Genomic DNA, 24,743 nt, shown 5'->3' on the forward strand with positions numbered 1-24,743 from the left:
GGGGAGAGAGGAAGGGAAGGAGGATATTACATCTATAACATTTATTCAACCCTCATTATCTGTAAACCTAAATTCATGGATTTTGAACAAATAATGATGTTGGGTTGTCACTATTTAAAGCCATCAGGCAATTTTTATTCTATAACTTCCAAGTGTAAAAAATTAGAAAATCACTCCCTTCTTGTTTATTTCCCTCTCCTTCCCTCCTTTACATAACCACCAGTGTAATCCAAGAAGCAAGAAGAGAAAGAGTAATGACTTGTTTTTGCTATAATGAGTTTAGTAAAAGGAAGAATGATTATGGGGATCCTGGTGTACTAACTCAATGCTGTTGTCCCTAAAAAGCTTTTCACTTTCTGAAGTTATCTCATTTATTTATCATTTGCTGCAAAGCAAGAATTTTGGACTATTACTGTATTCTAAGCATCTAGAACAGTACCTTGTACACAGAAGACAATAAATATTTCAATCAGTGAATGAATTATTTCCCAGGAAGAGAACAGGAAAAGGTGTTTTTAAAAATTCAGTATCAGATAAGCAAAACAAAGTTCTTCATTAACCTCACTGTTAGCTTGGGAAATTACCCTACCATAGCTCTGTTAAGAGCTACTGTCAAAGTTATTTAACTGCTTCCTTCTCATGGTTTAGTCAGATAACAGGATAAAGATGTAGGAAGCCTTATTCCTTTGTACTACTACTACACCCAAGCCCTGATGCCTTTAAAAGTACTGCAATATGACTTTAACCTACAGCAAGATGCTTTGGACTGGACAGCTTCTCTTACCATAGTAAAACGAGATCATAAAAAAGAGAAAAGAAGTTTTAATAGATCACCTACTTTCCTCCATAGCTAAAAATAACTGTGATAAAATAAAGAAGATGGTGAATGACTAACCTTTGTCTTCTGGAGACCACAGAGTAAAGTATTTCTGATGAATGAATCAATGCAGTGTCAAAAGTACAATAGGTTTTCAATAGCCTGGTCTACTATATATTTTAATACATACTGAGTATGCTGCTATATTTTAAGTGAATTCATTTTAATTAAGTGGACTAAAGACAATACAAAATTCTTTAGGAAAAGGTTAGTGTAGAAAATGACTATACACTTTACTTAGTTTTTAAAAAGTCATAGGCTGTGGCCAGATAGCTCGGTTGGTTAGAGCATCATCCACAAGTACAGAGGTTGCCAGTTCAATTCCCAGTCAGGGCACATACAGCAACAGCTCTAAGTTCTTGTGTGTGTGTGTGTCTCTCTCTCTCTCTTCTTAGTCTCTCATGGAAATCAATAAATAAATTTTTTTTTTAAAAAGTCATAGAAAAGAAATATAATAATATACCTTTAAGGAGTTTCCTGTGTGAAGTAGTTTCTTTAAAATCAATCCTGAAAAGAAAACATTTTAAATATTCACATCTTATTTTTTTCTAAAGGTCAGAGCTCTTGGTCAGACTTGAAAACATTTAAAACAAAATCCTTGGGGCAACCTCCAAATTATTCTTGGTGAACTTACTATTACTATTCCCCTGGCCATAATCTTTGGACCAGAAGAGTTTATAAAAAGTCACCTTTTCAACAATTGGTTTATTGCAATTAAACATGATGTAATCTACTGAAACAAACTCGAAATCCCAAAATTGCATTTAATACCAATAATTTATGTATATCTAAGAATATAATTAAATTTCTCCATCACTAATTCAAATAAAAATCCACTATAGAAAAATGTCCATTTAGGTAAGCATGTAAGCATCTATAATTTTAATATTTTCTAACATGTATTTCCACTATATTAATTTTTTCAAAATATTCAAAACCATCAAAATAGTCAAAACTGCCCTGGTCAGTTGGCTCAGTGATAGAGCATTGACTGGGCAAGTGGATGTCCTGGGTTTGATTCCCAGTCAGGGCATACAAGAAAAAGAATCAACTTCTTCTTCACCTTTCCCCTACCCCTTCTCTCTCATTCTCTCCTCCCCTCCCACAGCCATGACTCGATTGGTTCAAGCGCACTGGCCCCGGGAGTGGAGGATGGCTCTGTGGAACTTCTGCCTCAGGCACTAAAAATAGCTTGGTTGTGAGCATGGCTCCAGATGACCAGAACATCAGCCCCAGATAAACCCAGCTGCCGGGTGGATCCCGGTTGGGGCACATGTACAAGTCTGTCTATCTCCTCTCTTCTCACTTGGAAAAGAATAAGAAAAAAGTCAAAACCGTATTTTTGCTTTTAAATTACACAATGTTTCAAAACTACAATAAAATACTAAAATAACATTAACAAACATCCGGAGGTCCACCATTTGTCTGAATAAATCTACCTAAGCACAGTCCCACATTTCCTACAATTTCAAAATGTCATTGTAATGCTTTACCTAACAGTACAAGTATCACTGAAGTCTCCTGTGAACCCATGCTGAATCATTTTCCAGAGGAAATCATTATCCAGATTTTAGTATTAATTATTTTCAATAATTATTTTATATTATTACTACCTATTTACAAAGCTATAAAATAAATAATTTTGTGTGTGTGTGTGTGTGTGACAGAGAAACAGAAAGAGGGACAGACAGACAGGCAGGGAGAGAGATGAGAAGCATTAATTCTTCGTTGTGGCACCTTAGTTGTTCATTGATTGCTTTCTCATATTTGCCTTGACTGGGGGGCTCCAGCAGAATGAGTGAGCCCTTGCTCAATCCAGCGTCCTTGGGCTCAAGCCAATGACCCTGGGCTTCAAGCCAGCGACCTTTGGGCTCAAGCCAGCGACCATGGGGCCATGTCTATGATCCCACACTAAAACCAGTGACCTTGGGGTTTCGAACCTGGGCCTCTGTGACCCATCCGACTCTACCCACTGCGCTGACTGGTTAGGCTGAAATTATTTTATATGCTTAAAAACTTTTATATGCTTAAACCACTAGCAAGAATTTATTCCATAGCTATTTGTTCTAATCCTACATTTTTTATTCTTTTTAGTAACATTTATATATATTATAAATGATCAAGCCTGTGACTTTATTTGGTTTAAATTTCATTTGTGATATAGAAATAAGGTTTAATGTTTCAACAAACTGTTAATTTATCTGCAATTCCCTTCCTTATATATGGTCAAATTCAATTTCATAAAGAAGTTCTATGTAAACCCCAGTCATCAGATCTTCTAAAAAATATGTATATGCGGCCCTGGCCGGTTTGCTCAGCGGTAGAGCGTCGGCCTGGCATGTGGGGGACCGGGGTTTGATTCCCGGCCAGGGCACATAGGAGAAGCGCCCATTTGCTTCTCCACCAACCCCCCTCCTTCATCTCTGTTTCTCTCTTCCCCTCCCGCAGCCAAGGCTCCATTGGAGCAAAGACGGCCCGGGCGCGCTGGGGATGGCTCCTTGGCCTCTGCCCCAGGCCTCAGAGTGGCTCTGGTCACGGCAGAGCGACGCCCCAAAGGGGCAGAGCATCGCCCCCTGGTGGGCAGAGTGTCGCCCCTGGTGGGCGTGCCGGGTGGATCCCGATCGGGCGCATGTGGGAGTCTGTCTGACTGTCTCTCCCCGTTTCCAGCTTCAGAAAAATACAAAAAAAAAAAAAAAAAAAAGTATATGCTAAATACCGTGTGGTAATCAGACTTGAGTAAGTTGGAAGTGTAATGAGTAATAAAAGCAAAACAAAATCATACACATACAATATCACACAAAACAAGTCATTTGTAAGTTGCTTTTCACATTCAACATTAGCTTCTAAAATTTATATTGATGTACGTAGCTTTAGTTAATTTATTTTAAACAGCTGTATTATTCTATTCCATTGTATGAATATACCATTCGTCTTAATGTTAGCACACTAGGTTTATTTTCAAATTTTTTCTATTCCCAAGAATATTATTGTAAGAGTTCTTGTTCATGATTCCCTGTATACATGAGATTCCCCACGATGTATAAAAAGAAATGCAATTCCTCATTTTCAACTTTATTAAATATTGAAAAATTCTCTCCAAAGCAATTGAGAAAATTAGCAGTGCTACTGGCAGTGTATGAGAGTTGCTGTGGTGACACATTCCTCGCAAAAAAAAAAAAAAAAAGGCAAATGCTCTAATATTCGCCAGTCTGATGAGTGTTAAATATCTTAATAATGATTTCATTTAATGTCTACTAGTGACATTCAGCCTCTTTTCATTTGGCCATTCAAGTTGCTGCAAAAGGCTTGTCACATTCTTCATATATTTTTCAGCTGAATTACTTTGTTTTGTTTAACATACTTTGTTTTTTATACATACTGACTACCAATTCTATGTCAGTTCTATGAATTGGAAATATATTCTCCCAAACAACTCAGCCATGTTTTTATTGACCGGGGTGGTGGTATCTTCTGACCTACAAAAATTTTAAATTTCAGTATAGTCAATTCAACATGTTTTTCTTTTTACGTGTACTTACTGTGTTTAATTAAATACTACCCTACCTTAAAGTTATAAAGATAAACCAGTCTCTTCAAAAGTTTTAAAGTGTTGCTTTTCAAATTCAGGTCCTGAAATTTATTTCTGTGTATGGTAAAAACAGAATTTTTTCGCCCCAAAGGATAACTAACTGCAGTACTAACTCTTTGAGGGTTAATAATGAAATGAAACACCATTGCAATCATATTTCAAATTTCAATATATAAGCCTAGGTCTCTGGCTGGCCTTGATGTCCCTTTCCATTAGTCTACTTGTCCATGCCTAGCTACATCAATGACAGTGCCTTAATTATTACTACTTTATAATACATCTTGTTACTGGATTCAGAAATACCAAATAACAACCTCCCTCTCCTATTTGCTATTCTGAGTTGCTTTGGCTTTAATTTTTATATAAATTTTAGAATAAACTTCTCAGACTATATTTTAAAAGTTTCTACAGGAATTCTAAAAGAGATTTGTTATCTTTATATTATCCAACCTATCATTCATGAATACTGCTTAAGATTCCATTTATTCAAGTTCTTTCTTTTCTTTAATAATCATATCATTGAGACGTAAATGGCGCCGTCAGCAGCGCGTCCAACAGCTCTCCCCTAAATCACAACAAATTTATCAACTAGAAACAGAAAAATTTATCCTCGGAGCATTCCGGAGTTCCACACAAACTGATAGCGAAAGGACTGTTATCACTTGAATCTGAGAGACGAGGGTGTGGAGGAATCTACCACAGGGACGTTCTTTCAAACCGCGAGGAAGTGCGCTTGTGGTGAGTCAGCCCATACTTGGGAGCCAAGAGCGAGCGCCGCCGCGAGCCGAGCCGCCGCAAGCGGCCGCGCGCCCGGTCCGGTTGAGCACCGCTGACGTTCCCAGCGGCCCGCACACAGTGAGTGGGGGTCGCCGGCCACCGGTACCCGGAGTGCCCCATTCGCGCGCGTGCCTTGGGCATTCCACGCGCCCAGGGCGCCCTGCTGGCCCGCACACCCAGGGTGCTCCATTATCCTGCGCCTGGTGCGGTCCAGCCGCCAGCGGCGGGGCGAGCGGGAGAGGCTTGGGAGATTCTCTCTGTGGGCGGGGCACCTCACCCAGCCATTCAAGCTAACAATCAAGCGTTGGGGGAGGGGCGCGCGCAGGCAGCCTAAAATACCTTCGGGAGCACGGCTGCGAACCAATCACTGAAATTAGCTTAACCCATGAAATCTGCGCACCCTCGGTTCTAATTGATAAGATCTCTCTCAGTTCAGCGATCCAAGACAAGAGGCGTGATATTTTTTAGTGCCTCTCGCTAAAGGGGCGGGGGCAACTTCTGATTGATAGAGCCTCCATATTCAGGGATAAACGCTAACAAGAAGGACTTGGCAGATAATAAGATCTATACTACACTAGTCGCAAGCAGAGACTAGTGCCTCTTCTTCCCTGCAAAAACAGGCTACAAAGTGTGGAAAGCCTGGGTTGAGAAGTCCAACTAAATGATAGGCGCTGAACAGTCACCTTGACAACAATTGACTCCCACCCCTGCCTGATTACACAGGAGGCCCTGACTCTCAGAGCCTTTCCCAAAGCCTTGCACTGAGTGGGGATAGAGAGGGGATTTCCCAGCTCTTTGAGCCTCTTACTCCCCAGGCAGAAGCAGTTGCAACCTTATAGCTGGATCACCAGGCTGCTAATTCAGAAAGGGGGGACTAGGAGAGAGAATCCAGGAAAGCAAACTCTCTCATCATTGGACCCTGCAATCGCCAACAAGCCTTGACTACCAGCAAGACTAAAGCCAATTATATGACATTGCCATAGAATCCCATCAATTGCAAATCCCTTCCTAAGTGTGACACAGGGGCAGAGCCTGGGGTACAGAGTCACTGACCAGGAAGAGGGAGAGAAAAGAAAAAGGAAGAAGTTAACCTCTCAAAATCAAGAAAAATCCACAGACTTTACAACTTGATCCACTAATTTTTTTGTTGTTGTTGTTTGTTTCTTCTATCTTATTGCCTTTATTTCCTCCACCTCGGTCCTCCTATTCTCTGCCCATCTTATGCTTCCCCTTTCTTGAACTACACTACCCATGAGTGTTGCATTTTATTTCTCTTATTCATCCTCACCCTCCTTTAAGGTTATACTCCAAAACACTTAACTCTCACTCTCTCCTCTTTTGTTTTTTTTTGTCTTGCTTTATTTTGTTTTTTTTCTCTTCCTATTTTATTTCTTCCTTCGTTTTTCTCTTTTTCTTATTTTTTCCTTTCTATTCGTTTTTTCTTTTCTCATTTTACTTTCCTCCCATATAATCCTTAATCACGAACAAATTAGTTAATTTGGGACTCAAGGCTTTTTTTTGGCTTTATTTCTCTTTTTTGCTTTTGTTTTTATTTTTTTTCTTGTTTGTTTATTTTTGTGGCATTTTGGGTCCTCCCAACCCAAGGTCTCCATTGTATTTAGTCTTCGCTCCACTTAATACAACAGATTTTTACTTATTATATTTATTTTTTCTTCTGTATTATTCTTTTTTGGTCCTTTTTTCTGGTTCCCTCTTATCCCTCTCATTATATCTCTTAGTTGACCATCACTTACAAGCAAATCATCTTATGCTTGTCTAAGATTTTCTTCCTTTTTTTTTTTTTTTTTTTTTTTGCATTTAGTAGGTCCCTACTCCCTTTTTTTTGCCCCTTGAACTCTTCACCCCAAATCAGGCCCTCCATTATAGGCACGATATTTCCCTGAGGAGGGGAGAGGAGGGAAAGAGAAGAGAGAAAAAAGGGGGAAATAATAAATTATTACTGTTTTTTTTTGTGGGGTGTTTTACCTTTTTTATTTTATTTTTTTTATTTTTATTTATTTATTTATTTATTTTTACTTTTTACTCTTTATTAATTCTAATTAGTGCTATCAACAAGACCACCCTCAGATGCCGATAAGAAAGAGGAAATCGAATATTATGGATACAAAAGAAAGAGAGGTAACACAAATAGTTGTGGAAAAATCTATGGAGAAAAGACTTAACATATTGGAAGCCTTGGAGCTAAATGACAGAGAATTTAAAATAGAAATCTTAAAAATATTCAGAGATATACAAAAAACACAGAAAGGCAATATAGGGAGATCAGAAAACAACTCAATGAACACAAAGAATATATTACCAAGGAAATTGAAACTATAAAAACAAATCAAACAGAAATGAAAAACTCAATTCACGAGCTGAAAAACGAGGTAACAAGCTTAGCTAACAGAACAGCCCAGATTGAAGATAGGATTAGTGAAATAGAAGACAAACAACTTGAGGCACAACAGAGAGAAGAAGAAAGAGACTCAAAAATAATAAAAAATGAGAAAGCCCTACAGGAATTGTCTGACTCCATCAGAAAGAATAACATAAGAATAATAGGTATATCAGAGGGAGAAGAGAAAGAAAATGGAATGGAGAATATACTCAAACAAATAATAGACGAGAACTTCCCAAGCCTGTGGAAAGAACTAAAGCCTCAAATTCAAGAAGCAAACAGAACACCAAGTTTTCTTAACCCCAACAAACCCACTCCAAGGCACATCATAATAAAGATGACACAAACCAATGACAAAGAAAAAATTCTCAAGGCAGCCAGGGAAAAGAAGAGTACAACATATAAAGGAAGGCCTATTAGATTATCATCAGATTTCTCAGCAGAAACTCTACAAGCTAGAAGAGAGTGGACCCCAATATTTAAAGCCCTGAAAGAGAGGAACTTTCAGCCAAGAATACTATACCCATCAAAGCTATCCTTCAAGTATGAAGGAGATATAAAAACATTCACAAATACAGAAAAGATGAGAGAATTTATCAACAGAAAGCCCCCACTCCAGGAAATACTAAGGGGGGTTTTCCAACCAGATTCAAAGAACAAAAGAAAACAACACCACAAGTAACAGCTCCACCAAGAACACAATAAAACCAAACTTAAACTGTGACAACAAAGGAAAAAAAGGGGGGAGAGGATGAAGATTAACAGTAGCAAAGGACGAAGAAGTGCAGAAATACTTATAAGATAGGGTACTACAATAAATATGGTAGGTACCCTTTTCATTACTTAATGGTAACCACCCTTGAGAAAAACACCACAAAAACACTTGACTTAAAAAAGGTAGCAACAGAGGAAAGAAGTATGGAACACAAACAAACAAAAACAAATGATAGAAAAACAAAAGAGAAGAATCAAACTAGATACAAAACTAACAGAAAGCAATTTATAAAATGGCGGTAGGGAACCCACAAGTGTCAATAATTACACTAAATGAAAATGGATTAAACTTACCAATAAAAAGACACAGAGTAGCAGAATGGATTAAAAAAGAAAATCCAACTATATGCTGCCTACAAGAAACACATCTAAGCAACAAGGATAAAAACAAATTCAAAGTGAAAGACTGGAAAACAATACTCCAAGCAAACAACACCCAAAAAAAGGCAGGTGTAGCAATTCTCATATCTAATAATGCTGACTACAAGACAGAAAAAGTACTCAGAGACAAAAATGATCATTTCATAATGATTAAGGGGAAGTTGAATCAAGAAGACATAACAATCCTTAATATATATGCACCAAACCAAGGAGCACCAAAATATATAAGACAGCTACTTATTGACCTTAAAACAAAAACTAACAAAAATACAATCATACTTGGAGACCTCAATACACCGCTGACGGCTCTAGATCGGTCATCCAAACAGAGAATCAACAAAGACATAGTGGCCTTAAACAAAATACTATAACACCTGGATATGATAGACATCTACAGGACACTTCATCCCAAAGCGACAGAGTATACATTTTTCTCTAGTGTACATGGAACATTCTCAAGAATTGACCATATGTTGGGCCACAAAGACAATATCAGCAAATTTAGAAAAATTGAAATTGTACCAAGCATATTTTCTGATCATAAAGCCTTGAAACTAGAATTCAACTGCAAAAAAGAGGGGGAAAAACCCACAAAATGTGGAAACTAAACAACATACTTCTAAAAAATGAATGGGTCAAAGAAGAAATAAGCGCAGAGATCAAAAGATATATACAGACAAATGAAAATACGACATATCAGAATCGTTGGGATGCAGCAAAAGCAGTAATAAGAGGAAAGCTCATATCACTTCAGGCCTATATGAACAAACAAGAGAGAGCCGAAGTAAACCACTTAACTTCACACCTTAAGGAACTAGAAAAAGAAGAACAAAGACAACCCAAAACCAGCCGAAGAAAGGAGATAATAAAAATCCGAGCAGAAATAAATGAAATAGAGAACAGAAAAACTATAGAAAAAATCAATAAAACAAGGAGCTGGTTCTTTGAAAAGATCAACAAAATTGACAAACCCTTGGCAAGACTCACCAAGGAAAAAAGGCACAGGACTCAAATGAATAAAATCCAAAATGAGAGAGGAGAGATCACCACAGACATCATAGATATACAAAGAATTATTGTAGAATACTATGAAAAATTATATGCCACCAAATACAACAATCTAGAAGAAATGGATAAATTCCTAGAACAATACAACCTTCCTAGACTGAGTCATGAAGAAGCAGAAAGCCTAAACAGACCAATCAGCAGGGAGGAAATAGAAAAAACTATTAAAAACCTCCCCAAAAATAAAAGTCCAGGCCCAGACGGTTATACTAGTGAATTCAATCAAACATTCAAAGAAGACTTGGTTCCTATTCTAAAAGTCTTCCAAAAAATTGAAGAAGAAGCAATACTTCCAAACACATTCTATGAGGCCAACATAACCCTCATACCAAAACCTGGCAAGGATGGCACAAAGAAAGAAAACTACAGACCAATATTTCTAATGAATACAGATGCTAAAATACTAAACAAAATACTGGCAAACCGAATACAACAACATATTAAAAAAATAATACATCATGATCAAGTGGGATTCATCCCAGAATCTCAAGGATGGTTCAACATACGCAAAACGGTTAACGTAATACACCATATCAACAAAACAAAGAACAAAAACCACATGATCTTATCAATAGATGCAGAAAAGGTTTTTGATAAAATACAACACAATTTTATGTTTAAGACTCTCAACAAAATGGGTATAGAAGGAAAATATCTCAACATGATAAAGGCCATATATGATAAACCATCAGCCAACATCTATTAAACGGCATAAAACTGAGGACTTTCTACCTTAAATCAGGAACAAGACAGGGTTGTCCACTCTCTCCACTCTTATTTAACGTGGTGTTATAAGTTCTGGCCAGAGCAATCAGACAAGACAAAGAAATAAAAGGCATCCATATCGGAAAAGAAGAAGTAAAGGTATCACTTTTTGCTGATGATATGATCCTATACATCGAAAACCCGAAGGACTCCACAAAAAGATTATTAGAAACAATAAACCAATACAGTAAGGTCGCAGGATACAAAATTAACATACAAAAGTCCATAGCCTTTCTATATGCCAACAATGAAATATTAGAAAACGAACTCAAAAAAATAATCCCCTTCACAATTGCAACAAAAAAAATAAAATACCTAGGAATAAACATAACAAAGAACATAAAGGACCTATATAATGAAAATTACAAAGCATTGTTAAGGGAAATCGAAAAAGATACAATGAGATGGAAAAATATTCCTTGTTCTTGGATAGGAAGAATAAATATAATCAAAATGGCCATATTACCCAAAGCAATATACAAATTTAATGCAATTCCCATCAAAATCCCTATGAGATTTTTTAAAGAAATGGAACAAAAAATCATCAGATTTATATGGAACTATAAAAAACCCCGAATAGCCAAAACAATCCTAAGGAAAAAGAATGAAGCTGGGGGCATTACAATCCCTGACTTTAAACTATATTATAGGGCCACGATAATCAAAACAGCATGGTATTGGCAGAAAAATAGACACTCAGACCAATGGAACAGAATAGAAAGCCCAGAAATAAAACCACATATATATGGTCAAATAATCTTTGATAAAGGGGCCAACAACACACAATGGAGAAAAGAAAGCCTCTTCAACAAATGGTGTTGGGAAAACTGGAAAGCCACATGCAAAAGAATGAAACTCGACTACAGCCTGTCCCCGTGTACTAAAATTAATTCAAAATGGATCAAAGACCTAAATATAAGACCTGAAACAATAAAGTACATAGAAGAAGACATAGGTACTAAAATCATGGACCTGGGTTTTAAAGAACATTTTATGAACTTGACTCCAATGGCAAGAGAAGTGAAGGCAAAGATAAATGACTGGGACTACATCAGAATAAAAAGTTTTTGCTCAGCAAGAGAAACTGATATCAAAATAAACAGACAGCCAACTATATGGGAACTGATATTTTCAAATGACAGCTCAGATAAGGGCCTAATATCCAAAATTTACAAAGAACTCATAAAACTCAACAACAAACAAACAAACAATCCAATAAAAAAATGGGAAGAGGACATGAACAGACACTTCTCCCAGGAAGAGATACAAATGGCCAACAGATATATGAAAAGATGCTCAGCTTCATTAGTTATTAGAGAAATGCAAATCAAAACTACAATGAGATACCACCTCACTCCTGTTAGATTAGCTATTATCAACAAGACGGGTAATAGCAAATGTTGGAGAGGCTGTGGAGAAAAAGGAACCCTCATTCACTGTTGGTGGGACTGTAAAGTAGTACAACCATTATGGAGGAAAGTATGGTGGTTCCTCAAAAAACTGCAAATAGAACTACCTTATGACCCAGCAATCCCTCTACTGGGTATATACCCCAAAACCTCAGAAACATTGATACGTGAAGACACATGTAGCCCCATGTTCATTGCAGCACTGTTCACAGTGGCCAAGACATGGAAACAACCAAAAAGCCCTTCAATAGAAGACTGGATAAAGAAGATGTGGCACATATACACTATGGAATACTACTCAGCCATAAGAAATGATGACATCAGATCATTTACAGCAAAATGGTGGGATCTTTATAACATTATAAGAAGTGAAATAAGTAAATCAGAAAAAAACAAGAACTACATGATTCCATACATTGGTGGAACATAAAAATGAGACTAAGAGACATGGACAAGAGTGTGGTGATTACCAAGGGTGGGGGGGAGGGAGGACATGGGAGGGAGGGAGGGAGAGAGTTAGGGGGAGGGGGAGGGGCACAGAGAACTAGATAGAGGGTGACGGAGGATAATCTGACTTTGGGCAAGGGGTTTGCAACATAATTTAATGACAAAATAACCTAGACATGTTTTCTTTGAATATAGGTACCCTGATTATTAATGTCATCCCATTACCATTAATAAAAATTTATTATAAAAAAAAATAATAATCATATCATTGCAATACATTAAGGCAGTGGTCTCAAACTTTTTGAAGTTGGGGCGCATTTAAAATCCTACAAATAGGCCTGACCTGTGGTGGCGCAGTGGATAAAGCGTCGACCTGGAAATGCTGAGGTCGCCGGTTCAAAACCCTAGGCTTGCCTGGTCAAGGCACATATGGGAGTTGATGCTTCCAGCTCCTCCCCCCTTCTCTCTCTCTCTCTCTCTCTCTGTCTCTTTCTCTTTCTCTGTTTCTCTCTCTCCCCTCTCTAAAAATGAATAAATAAAATAAATAAAAAAAAATTAAAATCCTACAAATAATCGTAGGTGCACTATATACAAATTTCTGAGAAATATGTTATAATAATTAAGTCAAATATTAAAAAATATATATAAAGCCCAACCGTGCTTTTATGGTAATTAAATGAAATAAATATAATAAAATTAAATTTATTCTGACATTAAGAAATATTTTTGTTATAATTTTTTTTTATTTTATTTTTTATTTATTCATTTTAGAGAGGAGAGAGAGAGGGAGAGAGAGACAGAGAGCGAGACAGAGAGAGAGAGAGAGACAGGGGGGAGGAGCTGGAAGCATCAACTCCCATATGTGCCTTGACCAGGCAAGCCCAGGGTTTCGAACCGGCGACCTCAGCATTTCCAGGTCGACGCTTTATCCACTGCGCCACCACAGGTCTGTTATAATTTTTGAGTTATGCTTTTTAGAATTCATAAAAAAGAGAGATTTTTTAAATTTTATTTATTTTTTTCATTTTTTTAAGGAGGAGAGAGAGAAGGATAGAGAGAGAAGGGGGGAGGAGCTGGAAGCATCAACTCCCATATGTGCCTTGACCAGGCAAGCCCAGGGTTTCGAACCGGCGACCTCAGCATTTCCAGGTCGACGCTTTATCCACTGCACCAGCACAGGTCAGGCAAAAAAGAGGGATTAAAAAATAAAAACAACAACAACAAAGTTATCTCTTTTTATATATAGATACATTCTTAGAAAGATTTAGTAAATTTGGCAGGTCCCAGGGCAAATGTGTTAAGTTTTTTCATTCTTGTGTTTATGAGAAACATGAGCCTGTGTGTCCTAGAGATTTCTTCAATGTTTGGGCATATATTTGAAAGGCAAACTCTCATTTCCTTGTCAATACATTGAAGAATTCCTCTTTTTACTCTTGTGTTGAATGCAAAAACCCCACCATACATATCATCTTAACTTTACACCAAACAAAGGATAGAAGAAACTTGCCTCCAGTCTTTCCGAGGACCATGGGGGGTAGTGTAAACAATCCAGCACCACAGCTTAACAGCCTTTTGCAACCTAATCAGGCAAGTGAGGTGGGAGGTTGGGGAGACTGTCAGCTTACAGCCAATTCTCCATGCCTCTGTACCCCAAAAATCTAAACTCCAAAAACCTTGTTGGTTTTTCGGTCCCCAATAGGCACATATTTCTCTTAAATACCATAGGGTGTACCTGGAAATCTTCTAGGGTGCACCAGTGTGCCCAACACACACTTTGAGAACCACTGCATTGATGTAATTGTTTAAATGACTATAAGAATATATATCTTAAAGCACAGTGAAACATTCTCCAGGAGAAACTATTCTGAACTACAAAATATCTCAAAAACTTTAAAAAGATCAATATTAAGTTAGAAATCACAAAGAAAAAAAATCTGTGATCAGTGGTAATATCAAATATTTAGGCCCTGGCCGGTTGGCTCAGCGGTAGAGCGTCGGCCTAGCGTGCGGAGGACCCGGGTTCGATTCCCGGACAGGGCACACAGGAGAAGCGCCCATTTGCTTCTCCACCCCTCCGCCACACTTTCCTCTCTGTCTCTCTCTTCCCCTCCCGCAGCCAAGGCTCCATTGGAGCAAAGATGGCCCGGGCGCTGGGGATGGCTCTGTGGCCTCTGCCCCAGGCGCTAGAGTGGCTCTGGTTGCAACATGGCGACGCCCAGGATGGGCAGAGCATCGCCCCCTGGTGGGCAGAGCGTTGCCCCTGGTGGGAGTGCCAGGTGATCCCGGTCGGGCGCATGTGGGAGTCTGTCTGACTGTCTCTCCCTGTTTCCAGCTTCAGAAAAATGAAAAAAATATATATATATTTAAAAAGTTAAAAGAGAAAAATATTCTTAGTAGGTAAATGGGTCAAAGAAACCATAGAGGATATTAAAAAGTATTTTCAACTACCCCTGGCCAGTTGGCTCAGTGGTAGAGCGTCAGTCAGGCGAGTGGATGTCTTAGGTTTAATTCCCGGCCAGGGCACACAGGAGAAGCGCCCACCTGCTTCTCCACCCCTCTCCCTCTCCTTTCTCTCTATCTCTCTCTTCCCCTTCTGCTGCCAAAGTTCCATTGGAGCAAAGATGGCCCAGGCCGCAGGTGCTAGAATGGGTCAGAATGGCTCCGGTTGCAACAGAGCAACACCCCAGATAGGCAGAGCATCACCCCCTAGTGGGCCTGCCGGGTGGATCCCGGTCAGGCATGTGCAGAAGTATGTTTCTCTGCCTCCCTGTTTCTCACTTCAGAAAAATACAAAAAAAAAAAGTATTTTCAACTAAATGACAATCAACTGGAGTCACTGGTTTATTTTCCTTTATACACAAGACCAAAAAATGAAACACTTTTAGGATTCTTCTGAGTGACAAAAAACAAAATTAAAATAACCACTTACATATATTCTCAAATTAGATATTTGTTGGAATATTATTAATCATAACAACTAGATAGCCTAAAGATGCTAAGGAGATTTAAGGGTACATTCCTCAGGAGAAACAGTAAACTTCTGAAGTCCAGGTGTCTCAAAAAGTTGCTTCACAGACAACCTTCAAGGCCATTTTTAGAATTATGAAATACAAAATAGGATTTCACTATTCTATTTAGCACCTTATTAGCAATGCTTATGTCTTCTTTGGTGTACAATGGTCCCTCGTCTTTCATGGGAGTTAGGCTCCAGAATGCCCGGAGATAGGCAAAAGTCTGCAAAGTAGTGACTTTATATTTATTTTATTATTTATATATATTTTAAGGCTTTATTTCAATTTAATATTCTGTTAATGTTTTAATATTTTTTAAATTGTTTTCAGGTTTTTAGGTTAGAAAATGCTTATTTTACTGCAAAAATAATTAAAATAATATATAAAAATACCTATATACTGCAAAATCCCGCAACATAGCAAAAAATCTGTGATACAAAATTAAATATATACAATTTAAAAATCCGCGATACAGTGAGTGAACCACAATATGGCGAGGGACGACTGTAATGCCTATTCAAGTATTTTGCCTATTTTTAAAAATTGACTTTTCTTATTACTGAGTTGTAATACTATCATATTACATACTATGGGTACCTCATTGTTAGTCTCAAAGTTTATCTAAAAAAGTTTATTCTAAAAGGCTTTACTATTTTGGATTTTTAGCCCCTGTATCCATAACACCCCTTCCGTATGTATGTCCAGCATTCTTGTTTCTGGAACTTCTAATTGGGACAGCTAACAGTTTCAAAGTCTCAGAGATTTCATTTGTTGTAACTAATTAAGAAAGATAGGGCCTAAATAAATCTATGACTCATTTTTAAAAGAAACAAATGCAATTTTTACAAATGAACATAAGGGTTATAACATTTTACTTCAACAACACAGATCTAGTGGCCATCCCCATGAGAGAAGGGTCAGGAGAATCACTAGCCGTCAGTCCTGTATCACTGAGACAGTGAACCGTAGCCAGCAATTGCCTACCTGCAGACTCCTCTATAGTATGAGGGGGGAAATGTCTTATTATGACATATTGAGAGAGCACTGTGGTGACACGACAACTGTTACAGAACCAAACTCAAAGCCAGCAAGCATCTTGGTTTAAAGCCTGGTAACAGCAAGTCTGTAATCTCCTGACTGCTTGGTTTCTTGACAGGAATACACAGCAGAGCTTTCCCCTACTTTTTCTTTTCAGCTCTGTTTCATAATCTAGAAAGCTCTATTCATCTTTAAGGCAGCAAGCTTAACTCCAGTTTTTCTTCTTTTGTGGGGGAAACTAACAGCTGACACTGCTTGCTTTCAAATCTGAAGCCCACTGCTTCTGCTTTACTTGGCACTTTGCTTTATTTACTTTTCCATTCCTCATTCACAAAGAAATTTGTTCTTATGCTGAGCCTGTTCTTGATTTTATAATATTACCATCATTGGGCCCGGGTCGGTTGGCTCAGTGGTACAGCGTCGGCCTGGCGTGCGGGAGTCCTGGGTTCAATTCCCGGCCAGGGCAAACAGGAGAGGCGCCCGTCTGCTTCTCCACCCCTCCCCCTCTTCTTCCTCTCTGTCTCTCTCTTCCCCTCCCGCAGCCAAGGCTCCATTGGAGCAAAGATGACCCGGGTGCTGAAGATGGCTCTGTGGCCTCTGCCTCAGGTGCTAGAATGGCTCTGGATGCAACACAGTGACGCCCCAGAGGGGCAGAGCATAGCCCCCTGGTGGGCGTGCCGGGTGGATCCCAGTCGGGCGCATGCAGGAGTCTGTCTGACTGACTCCCCATTTCCAGCTTCGGAAAAATGAAAATAAATAAATAAATAAATAAATAAAATATTACCATCATTGCTAATATATATAGAGTACAAGAACAAGTGTATCAAAGAAATTTAATATACCATTTTGACAGGAAATCCTGTATCTTTGTTTTTAACTTACATTCCAATAAGTCTAGTCCTGTATTATTTGTTTTTACTAAAGCATAAACTATGAATTCATTAAATAATGACAAACCATTAAAGAACATTTTCTCATATTATCATTATTTCAAATGTAAAGTACACATTAAAATTACTTACCAATACTGTGAAACTGCCATCGCTGATGAATTCTTTCTGGAAGAAGTTGTAAAATTTTCTAAAAATCAATATAAATAAAACAACAACAAAGAAAAAAGAATGAAAAGCAAGGAATGAGTCCACATTTTGCACAAAATACAAAATTAAAGATCTTACACTAAGGATTTAAGAGTTTCTTATGTAAAAGACAGTGTTACAAATACCAGTTCATCTCCAAGCTAACCTGACAGCACTGGCACTGTACCCACACAGGCATGTGATCAACATCTGAACCCCCCAAAAAACAACAAGCTACACTAACAAAAACTGAAACAGTAAACTAATAAAATTTATCCTCTACAATGACATGGAAAGTAAGTATATTTCTCCATAGTGATTAAATACTTATTCTAATATATTTCAAAATGCTTATTTACCAATCTTTCTCAATTATGGATATTACTGATAAGTTTTTGAATTCTTTCAGATACTAGGATTTATGACATTTTCTTTCTTCAAGCAGTTATTTCTCCTATTTTGATAAATCACAGGGAAATATTTTGATTTCATAAAACTCACATGAAATAGTTGTACTGAGCTAATTCAATTCATGTGAACCCAAATTACTTATTTGTTACAATGACTATAGGTTTGAGAACAAAATTTGAAAATTCAAGAGACCTAGTTAATAGTTTCTATAAATTGGAAATAAACACTTATTACATAGAATACTTTCAAAAATTTTCCTTTAAGCTCTTTTACATATTACATATGTGTGGATTATTCTAGATCCACTGTTACTGTACATGCTACTAAACTAAGCTCTCAGTACACAGTTTATTGAATGACATTTGTGTGTGTTTGGTGTTATTTCTACTCTTACTACTATTATTACACTGCTCACAAAAATTAGGGGATATTTCAAAATGAATATAAAGTAATAAAAAAAGCATTTGATATGTCACTTGCTACTCAATCATGATAATTAAGTTTGCATCTAATTTGCATAATCAAACTTTCTTTGACTTGTTTGCTTTTCTGATGTTCTTGTTTAACAAAAATAAAATCAAATGTTTTATCGCTTCATGTTCATTCTGAAATATCCTCTAAGTTCTGTGAGCAGTATATTTAGAAACACCATTAATTGAATGTTCATACAAGCTAAACTAAACTACACACTTTATACAATGGTATCTTATTAATCTTTGCAACTCTCCTAAAAAAAAGTTTTTAATCTCATTTGACAAATGAGAAAATGGGTTAAGTGCTTCAGTTAGAAAATAGAACAACAGAGATTCTACCCTCGATATGACAGTCTCTAAACCTGTGCTTTTATACTATTCTGCTCAAAGGAGAGCATGCATGTATTACGCTTCTCTACCTTCCCTTTGATAGGGTTTTCTTTAGTCCATCTCATCAAGAGATAATGAAGAAATTACAAGGCTCTTCACAAATACTGGTTCCACATGAGATACATAAATTTCTTTATCTTTAATCTCTTCATATTTCTCCCACAGTTAGCTAACAATTGTATAATTATATTTATTTTGGTAAGGAAAGAAAAAACTATAGAAAGTTGAAAACACAAGTTTTTGCCTACCCAAAAGCATTCCTAAATTATGACTATAAAATTATAATTTAGATTTAACCTCTTAAAAAATGTAAACAGATATGTCTATGTTTGGATGTGGCAAATATAAAAATGAGTAAAACTCTGTGTACTATTATTTTGGCATACGCACATGTGCAGGGGGCAGGAGAGAAAAAAAGAGACAGAAAGGGAGAGAGATGAGAAGCATCATCTTGTATTTGCAGCACTTTAGTTGTTCGTTGATTGCTTCTCATACGTGCCTTGATGCGAAGGGGGGGTGGGGGGGGTTCTCAAGCCGAGCCGATGGGATCATTTTGATAATCCCATACTCAAACTGGATGAGCCTGTGCTCAAGCTGGAGATCTCTGGATTTTGAACACTCTATCCACTGTGCCACCACCAGTAAGGGAAATTGTGTGTACTCTTAACCACACAGAAAGCAGAATATAAATCTTATGCCATATTATAAATATTACATAATGAAGCCTTTGATTTGAGAAAGAAAATCGCTTTATAATTCTTTTCATTAAAAAAAATCATTGTCAAAAAAAAAAAATCATTGTCGACCTGGAACGCTGAGGTCGCCGGTTCAAAACCTTGGGCTTGCCTGGTCAAGGCACATATGGGAGTTGATGCTTCCTGCTCTTCCCCCTTCTGTCTCTCTTTTTCTCTCTCTCCCTAAATAAAATCTAAAATAAAACAAAAAATGGTTTAAAAAATCATCATTAGTCTCTAAAGGTATAATGTTTATTGTCTCTTACAATTAGAAAACAGCACAGAAATTGAGTATTTTTTCCCCCCAAAGGATGAAAACCCTATTTGAATATTTTTTTTCCGAAAGATGAAAACCCTGTATCTAACATCTTTTTTCCTAGTAAAATTTAGTGACTTTTTTTTTTTTTTACAGAAACAGAGAAAGAGTCAGAGAGAGGGACAGATAGGGACAGAGAGACAGGAACGGAGAGAGATGAGAAGCATCAATCATCAGTTTTTCCTTGCGACACCTTAGTTGTTCATTGATTGCTTTCTCATACGTTCCTTGACTGTGGAGCTTCAGCAGACCAAGTAACCCCTTGCTCAAGCCAGTGACCTTAGGTCCAAGCTGGTGAGCTTTTGCTCAAACCAGATGAGCCCACACTCAAGCTGGCGACCTTGGGGTCTCGAACCTGGGTTCTCCGTATCCCAGTCCAACGCTCTATCCACTGCGCCACCACCTGGTAAGGCTAGTGATTTATTAAAGACAAACGTTACTGTTCAGAAGTAACTCATCAGTATATATTACATGTAGAAAAATACATATTATTTTTCAATAGAAGAAATACCTGAAAGAGCTTCTGTTAACTTATCAATCATTTCATTTTCCTGAATAAGAAGCAGGCATAAAAGGCTGAAGGAATACTTTCTAGCAATTATTATTTTGCTTTCCCTGTGGCCACTTTTATTCTTTCCAAAAATCTGTTTTAACATTCCCCTTGCAAAAACTTCATGCAAACACTTGAGGAGGTAAATGTAAGCAAATCCCTCAGGGTTAATGACTAATGAAAATTAAATGCAGAACAGGTACCAACACCAGTTACTTCTGTCTGGAATTTTGAAGAAAGAAATACTTTCTTTTTTTTACCTGTGACTAAATTGGTAAGAGAGATATCAATCACACTGTTCAAATTCTTCTAAATCATATCAAAATAAAAAACAGTGAATTATCTGTAATTCACAGAACACAAAACAGCTCAATGTTTAGAAAGTGATTTCCAAATTCTTTATTATGTCTTTCAAGTCACACAGTCTAATGTTGGTTTTCTCCAGATCTCTAAATTCTTGATAAAGATCAGAAAACTCCAATCACTGTTTGATTTCAAAGCAGAATGATGAGCAAGGAATCACTTTAAAAGCAGATATATGGTAGGGGTAGGGGTACCCTAATTTTTAATATTGTGGTAAAAATAAAAAACAAATTTTAGCAAAGTATCAAATGTTGCTATTTCCTTCTTTTATTTAGCAATGAAGACTTATTCCACACCAATCCAAAGTAATGTAGAACACCAATTTATAAAATATTTAAAATTTCTTTATACAAGCTTGCAATGACAAGCAGTTAAAGTAGAAACTATAATATAAATTCCTTAGGTAAAGTTATCCTCTCAGGTAAGAATGTTTTGGAATTAAAAAAATAAAATTCTCCAGCTCTTGCCAGAAATTTCCATTGGTTAGAGCATCGGCCCAAAGTGCAGAGGTTGCCGGCTCAATCCACAAGAACGTCTCTTTCTCTCTCCCTTCCTCTCTGGCTAAAATCAACATATAAAATTTTTTTTAAAATTAAAAAAAATTCTCCATTTGTGCAAACCTCCCTCAAATTTATATAGCAATTTTACAAACACATTAAATATAGCTCCAATTTCCTGGAGTCAAATGTGCAAAAACAAATTGTATCTATACCTAAAAACAATACAACTAAAAAAAAATAATTAAGTGAGATATATTTTTAAGTTAAAAAACATGATTCAATTTTTGAACAGTACAGCAGATTCAGAGAGTTTTATTATATACTTTATAGTTCAATATATTCCTTTGTATGTTCCAAGAACTATTTTGGGGGGGGAAAATGTTAGACTAGCATAGCAGACACTTACCTCAAAAATAAAAAGTATAGCATCCAATTCCTCCCTTTGAGACTTGTGACCTAAAACATTTTTACAGAAAAATATTTTCAACATTATCATTTTATCCTCATTGTTAACTATTTAAGTAGCTTAAAATATTTCTAGTACTCAAGATTTTCCTCAGTGATTTTTTAATACAATGTTTAAAGTATATTCTGTTCAATGTGAACATAGTATCACAGCATCTCTACTCTTGTTCAACAATTAAATTTAGATTCAACATGTTCATGTCTAAAAACAAATCATAATATATTGTGGAAAACTTTAAATAAGCTCTGAAAACAAAATTATGAAAATGACTGCTCAAACCTGGTACATGCCCGTAGGGCAGAGCAAAAAATGTGAGGAAAACAAGTAAAAGGGACCAGTAAAAGAGTCAAACTCCTAAGCCTTCTCAAAAGAAGAATAGCAGTACTAGCCCATAGTTATTACAGAGATATTAAAAACTGTCCTGACAAAAAAGAGTAAAGTAATACTAAAATTCCAATGTCCAATTTTAACTGACCATATATGACAATTATCTGAAACATCAATATTAACCAGAATTGATTTTTAACAACTTACCTTTCTGTTTCAGACTAGCTTCAATAGTCACAAAATTCTCAAAGAACACATAATATATATGTGAAAAATGTTGGTCAAAAAACTGTTTAAGATCGATAGACTCTGCATTCTCTGAAAAATAAATGGAAACAGATAGCGATTACTAATTACTTACATGTTAAATTATGTTCAGAAAATGCGCTAGTGACAAGTTTCCTTCTAAAGTCAAATAACTGCTCCTAAAATTCTATCCTATTAAATACTTGAGGTATGTATTTATCTATATCCTTGTTCCCAAAGCTTTAGTTTATAAAGACTTTAGCTTTAATTTTAAAAACATTCAAGTCATGATAATCATTGCTTCCTATAAGAAGACAATGTCTCAGAGATTTACACAAAATAACCAAAAAGAAAAAAAATCAAGTTCTAATTTCAATTCACAGCTATGCCTCTAACTTTCCCCTAAGACACTTTAAAATCAGTATTTCCATGAGTAATATACACATCTAAAATACTAAATAGGTACTTAACAACAGGATTTATAAATAAGCACTTTAAGTATTACAAAGCTCAAATACAGATAGATAACACTGCTCTAAAGGAACTGTCAGTATAGTCCAGGACACATAAAACTAAGCATACGTGTAACTGTACGCACAGTAGAAAGTGTCGGGTTTTAAAAATGAGTGACAAAATATAATGAAAATTCAGAAACAGAAAATTACTTTCAAAGTTTTTTTTGTTTTTTTTGTTTTTTTTTCTGAAGCTGGAAACGGGGAGAGACAGACAGACTCCTGCATGCGCCCAACCGGGATCCACCCGGCACGTCCACCAGGGGGCGACACTCTGCCCACCAGGGGGCGATGCTCTGCCCATCTGGGGCATCACTCTGTTGCGACCAGAGCCACTCTAGCGCCTGGGGCAGAGGCCAAGGAGCCATCCCCAGCGCCTGGGCCATCTTTGCTCCAATGGAGCCTCGCTGCGGGAGGAGAAGAGAGAGACAGAGAGGAAGAAGAGGGGGAGGGGTGGAGAAGCAGATGGGTGCTTCTCCTGTGTGCCCTGGCCGGGAATCGAACCCAGGACTTCTGCACGCCAGGCCAACGCTCTACCACTGAGCCAACCAGCCAAGGCCTACTTTCAAAGTTTAATGAGAGATGAGAGTAGAGAAAGAAGAAATGCCTGAGGATATATTACTTGAAAAGACCTTTAGGAAAAGGAAGGAATTTGACATGAACTGGTGGGGTTGAACGGGAAGGGCATTCTTCACATAAACACACACACAAAATGAGAAACATGTGAAGCATAATAAGATCCAGAAAATGACTCATTCTGGTTAGAGCTTACAGTATTTTTTTTTCAGAGACATATAGGGACAGACAGATAGGAAGGGAGAGAGTTGAGAAGCATCAATTCTTCATTGTAGCACTTTAGTTATTTATTGATTGCTTTCTCATATGTGCCTTGACCAGGGTAGAGGAGGCTACAGCAGAACGAGTGACCCCTTGCTCAAGCCAGCGACCTTGGGCTTCAAGCCAGGGACCCGTTGCTTAAGCTGGTAAGCACGTGCTCAAGCCAGTGACCTCGGGGTTTCAAACTTGGGTCCTCTGTGTCTCAGTCCAATGCTCTATCCACTGTACCACCACCTGGTCAGGTAGAGCATTTTTATAAAAATAAAACTGAAAAAGTAGCCTTAAGATATGTTATAAAATGCTCTGTATGCAAACTAAGGAGACAATTTATTATTCAAAGCAAAGCATCTGTAGGTATTAGTATGTATTCATGCATTTTTGTTGTTTGGCTTATTACCTGAGAAGGTTGAAAAAGAAATAAAGGGAAACAGCAAACTTTTACTTTATGTACTTCCAATTATTCAAGTTTGTTTATGAAAATCACATATTTCTTTTATAGCATAAAAAATAAATTTGAAAAAATCAACTGAAAAAAAAAATCAAATTTTTTTTACCTGGGTGCCTGACCAGGCGGTGGTGCAGTGGATAGTGTTGGACTGGGATGCAAAGGACCCAGGTTCAAGATCCCAAGGTTGCTAGCTTGAGCATGGGCTCATCTGGTTTGAGCAAAGCTCACCAGCTTGGACCCAAGGTTGCTGGCTCGAGCAAGGGGTTACTCGGTCTGCTGAAGGCCCGCGGTCAAGGAACATATGAGAAAGTAATCAATGAACAACTAAGGTGTCGCAATGAAAAACTGATGATTGATGCTTCTCATCTCTCTCTATTCCTGTCTGTCTGTCCCTATCTATCCCTCTCTCTGACTTTCTCTGTCAAAAATAAATAATTTTTTTTTTACCTGGGAATGAAATAGAGAAGAAACTACTAATTGTTACTAAACTCAAGTTAACCCTGGCCGGGTAGTTCAGTTGGTTAGAGTGTTGTCCTAATACACCACAGTTGCGGGTT

At 37.3% G+C, this 24,743-nt stretch overlaps 1 protein-coding gene across 5 annotated transcripts in view; it reads right to left on the reverse strand.

Annotated features, from left to right (window-relative positions):
- Nucleotides 1–24,743, reverse strand: part of RALGAPA1 (Ral GTPase activating protein catalytic subunit alpha 1) — a 269,942-nt gene that overhangs the window by 188,644 nt on the left and 56,555 nt on the right. For all 5 annotated transcript variants that reach the window (XM_066277755.1, XM_066277758.1, XM_066277759.1 and 2 more), the window contains exons 2-5: nt 22,351–22,461; nt 21,757–21,806; nt 17,557–17,614; nt 1,341–1,384 (exon numbers count right to left, since the gene is read on the reverse strand). In XM_066277755.1, coding sequence (XP_066133852.1) covers nt 1,341–1,384; nt 17,557–17,614; nt 21,757–21,806; nt 22,351–22,461 — 263 coding nt within the window. The remainder of the gene's footprint in view (nt 1–1,340; nt 1,385–17,556; nt 17,615–21,756; nt 21,807–22,350; nt 22,462–24,743) is intronic.

Source organism: Saccopteryx bilineata, chromosome 4 (genome assembly GCF_036850765.1).
Source record: "Saccopteryx bilineata isolate mSacBil1 chromosome 4, mSacBil1_pri_phased_curated, whole genome shotgun sequence".
NCBI lineage: Eukaryota > Metazoa > Chordata > Mammalia > Chiroptera > Emballonuridae > Saccopteryx > Saccopteryx bilineata.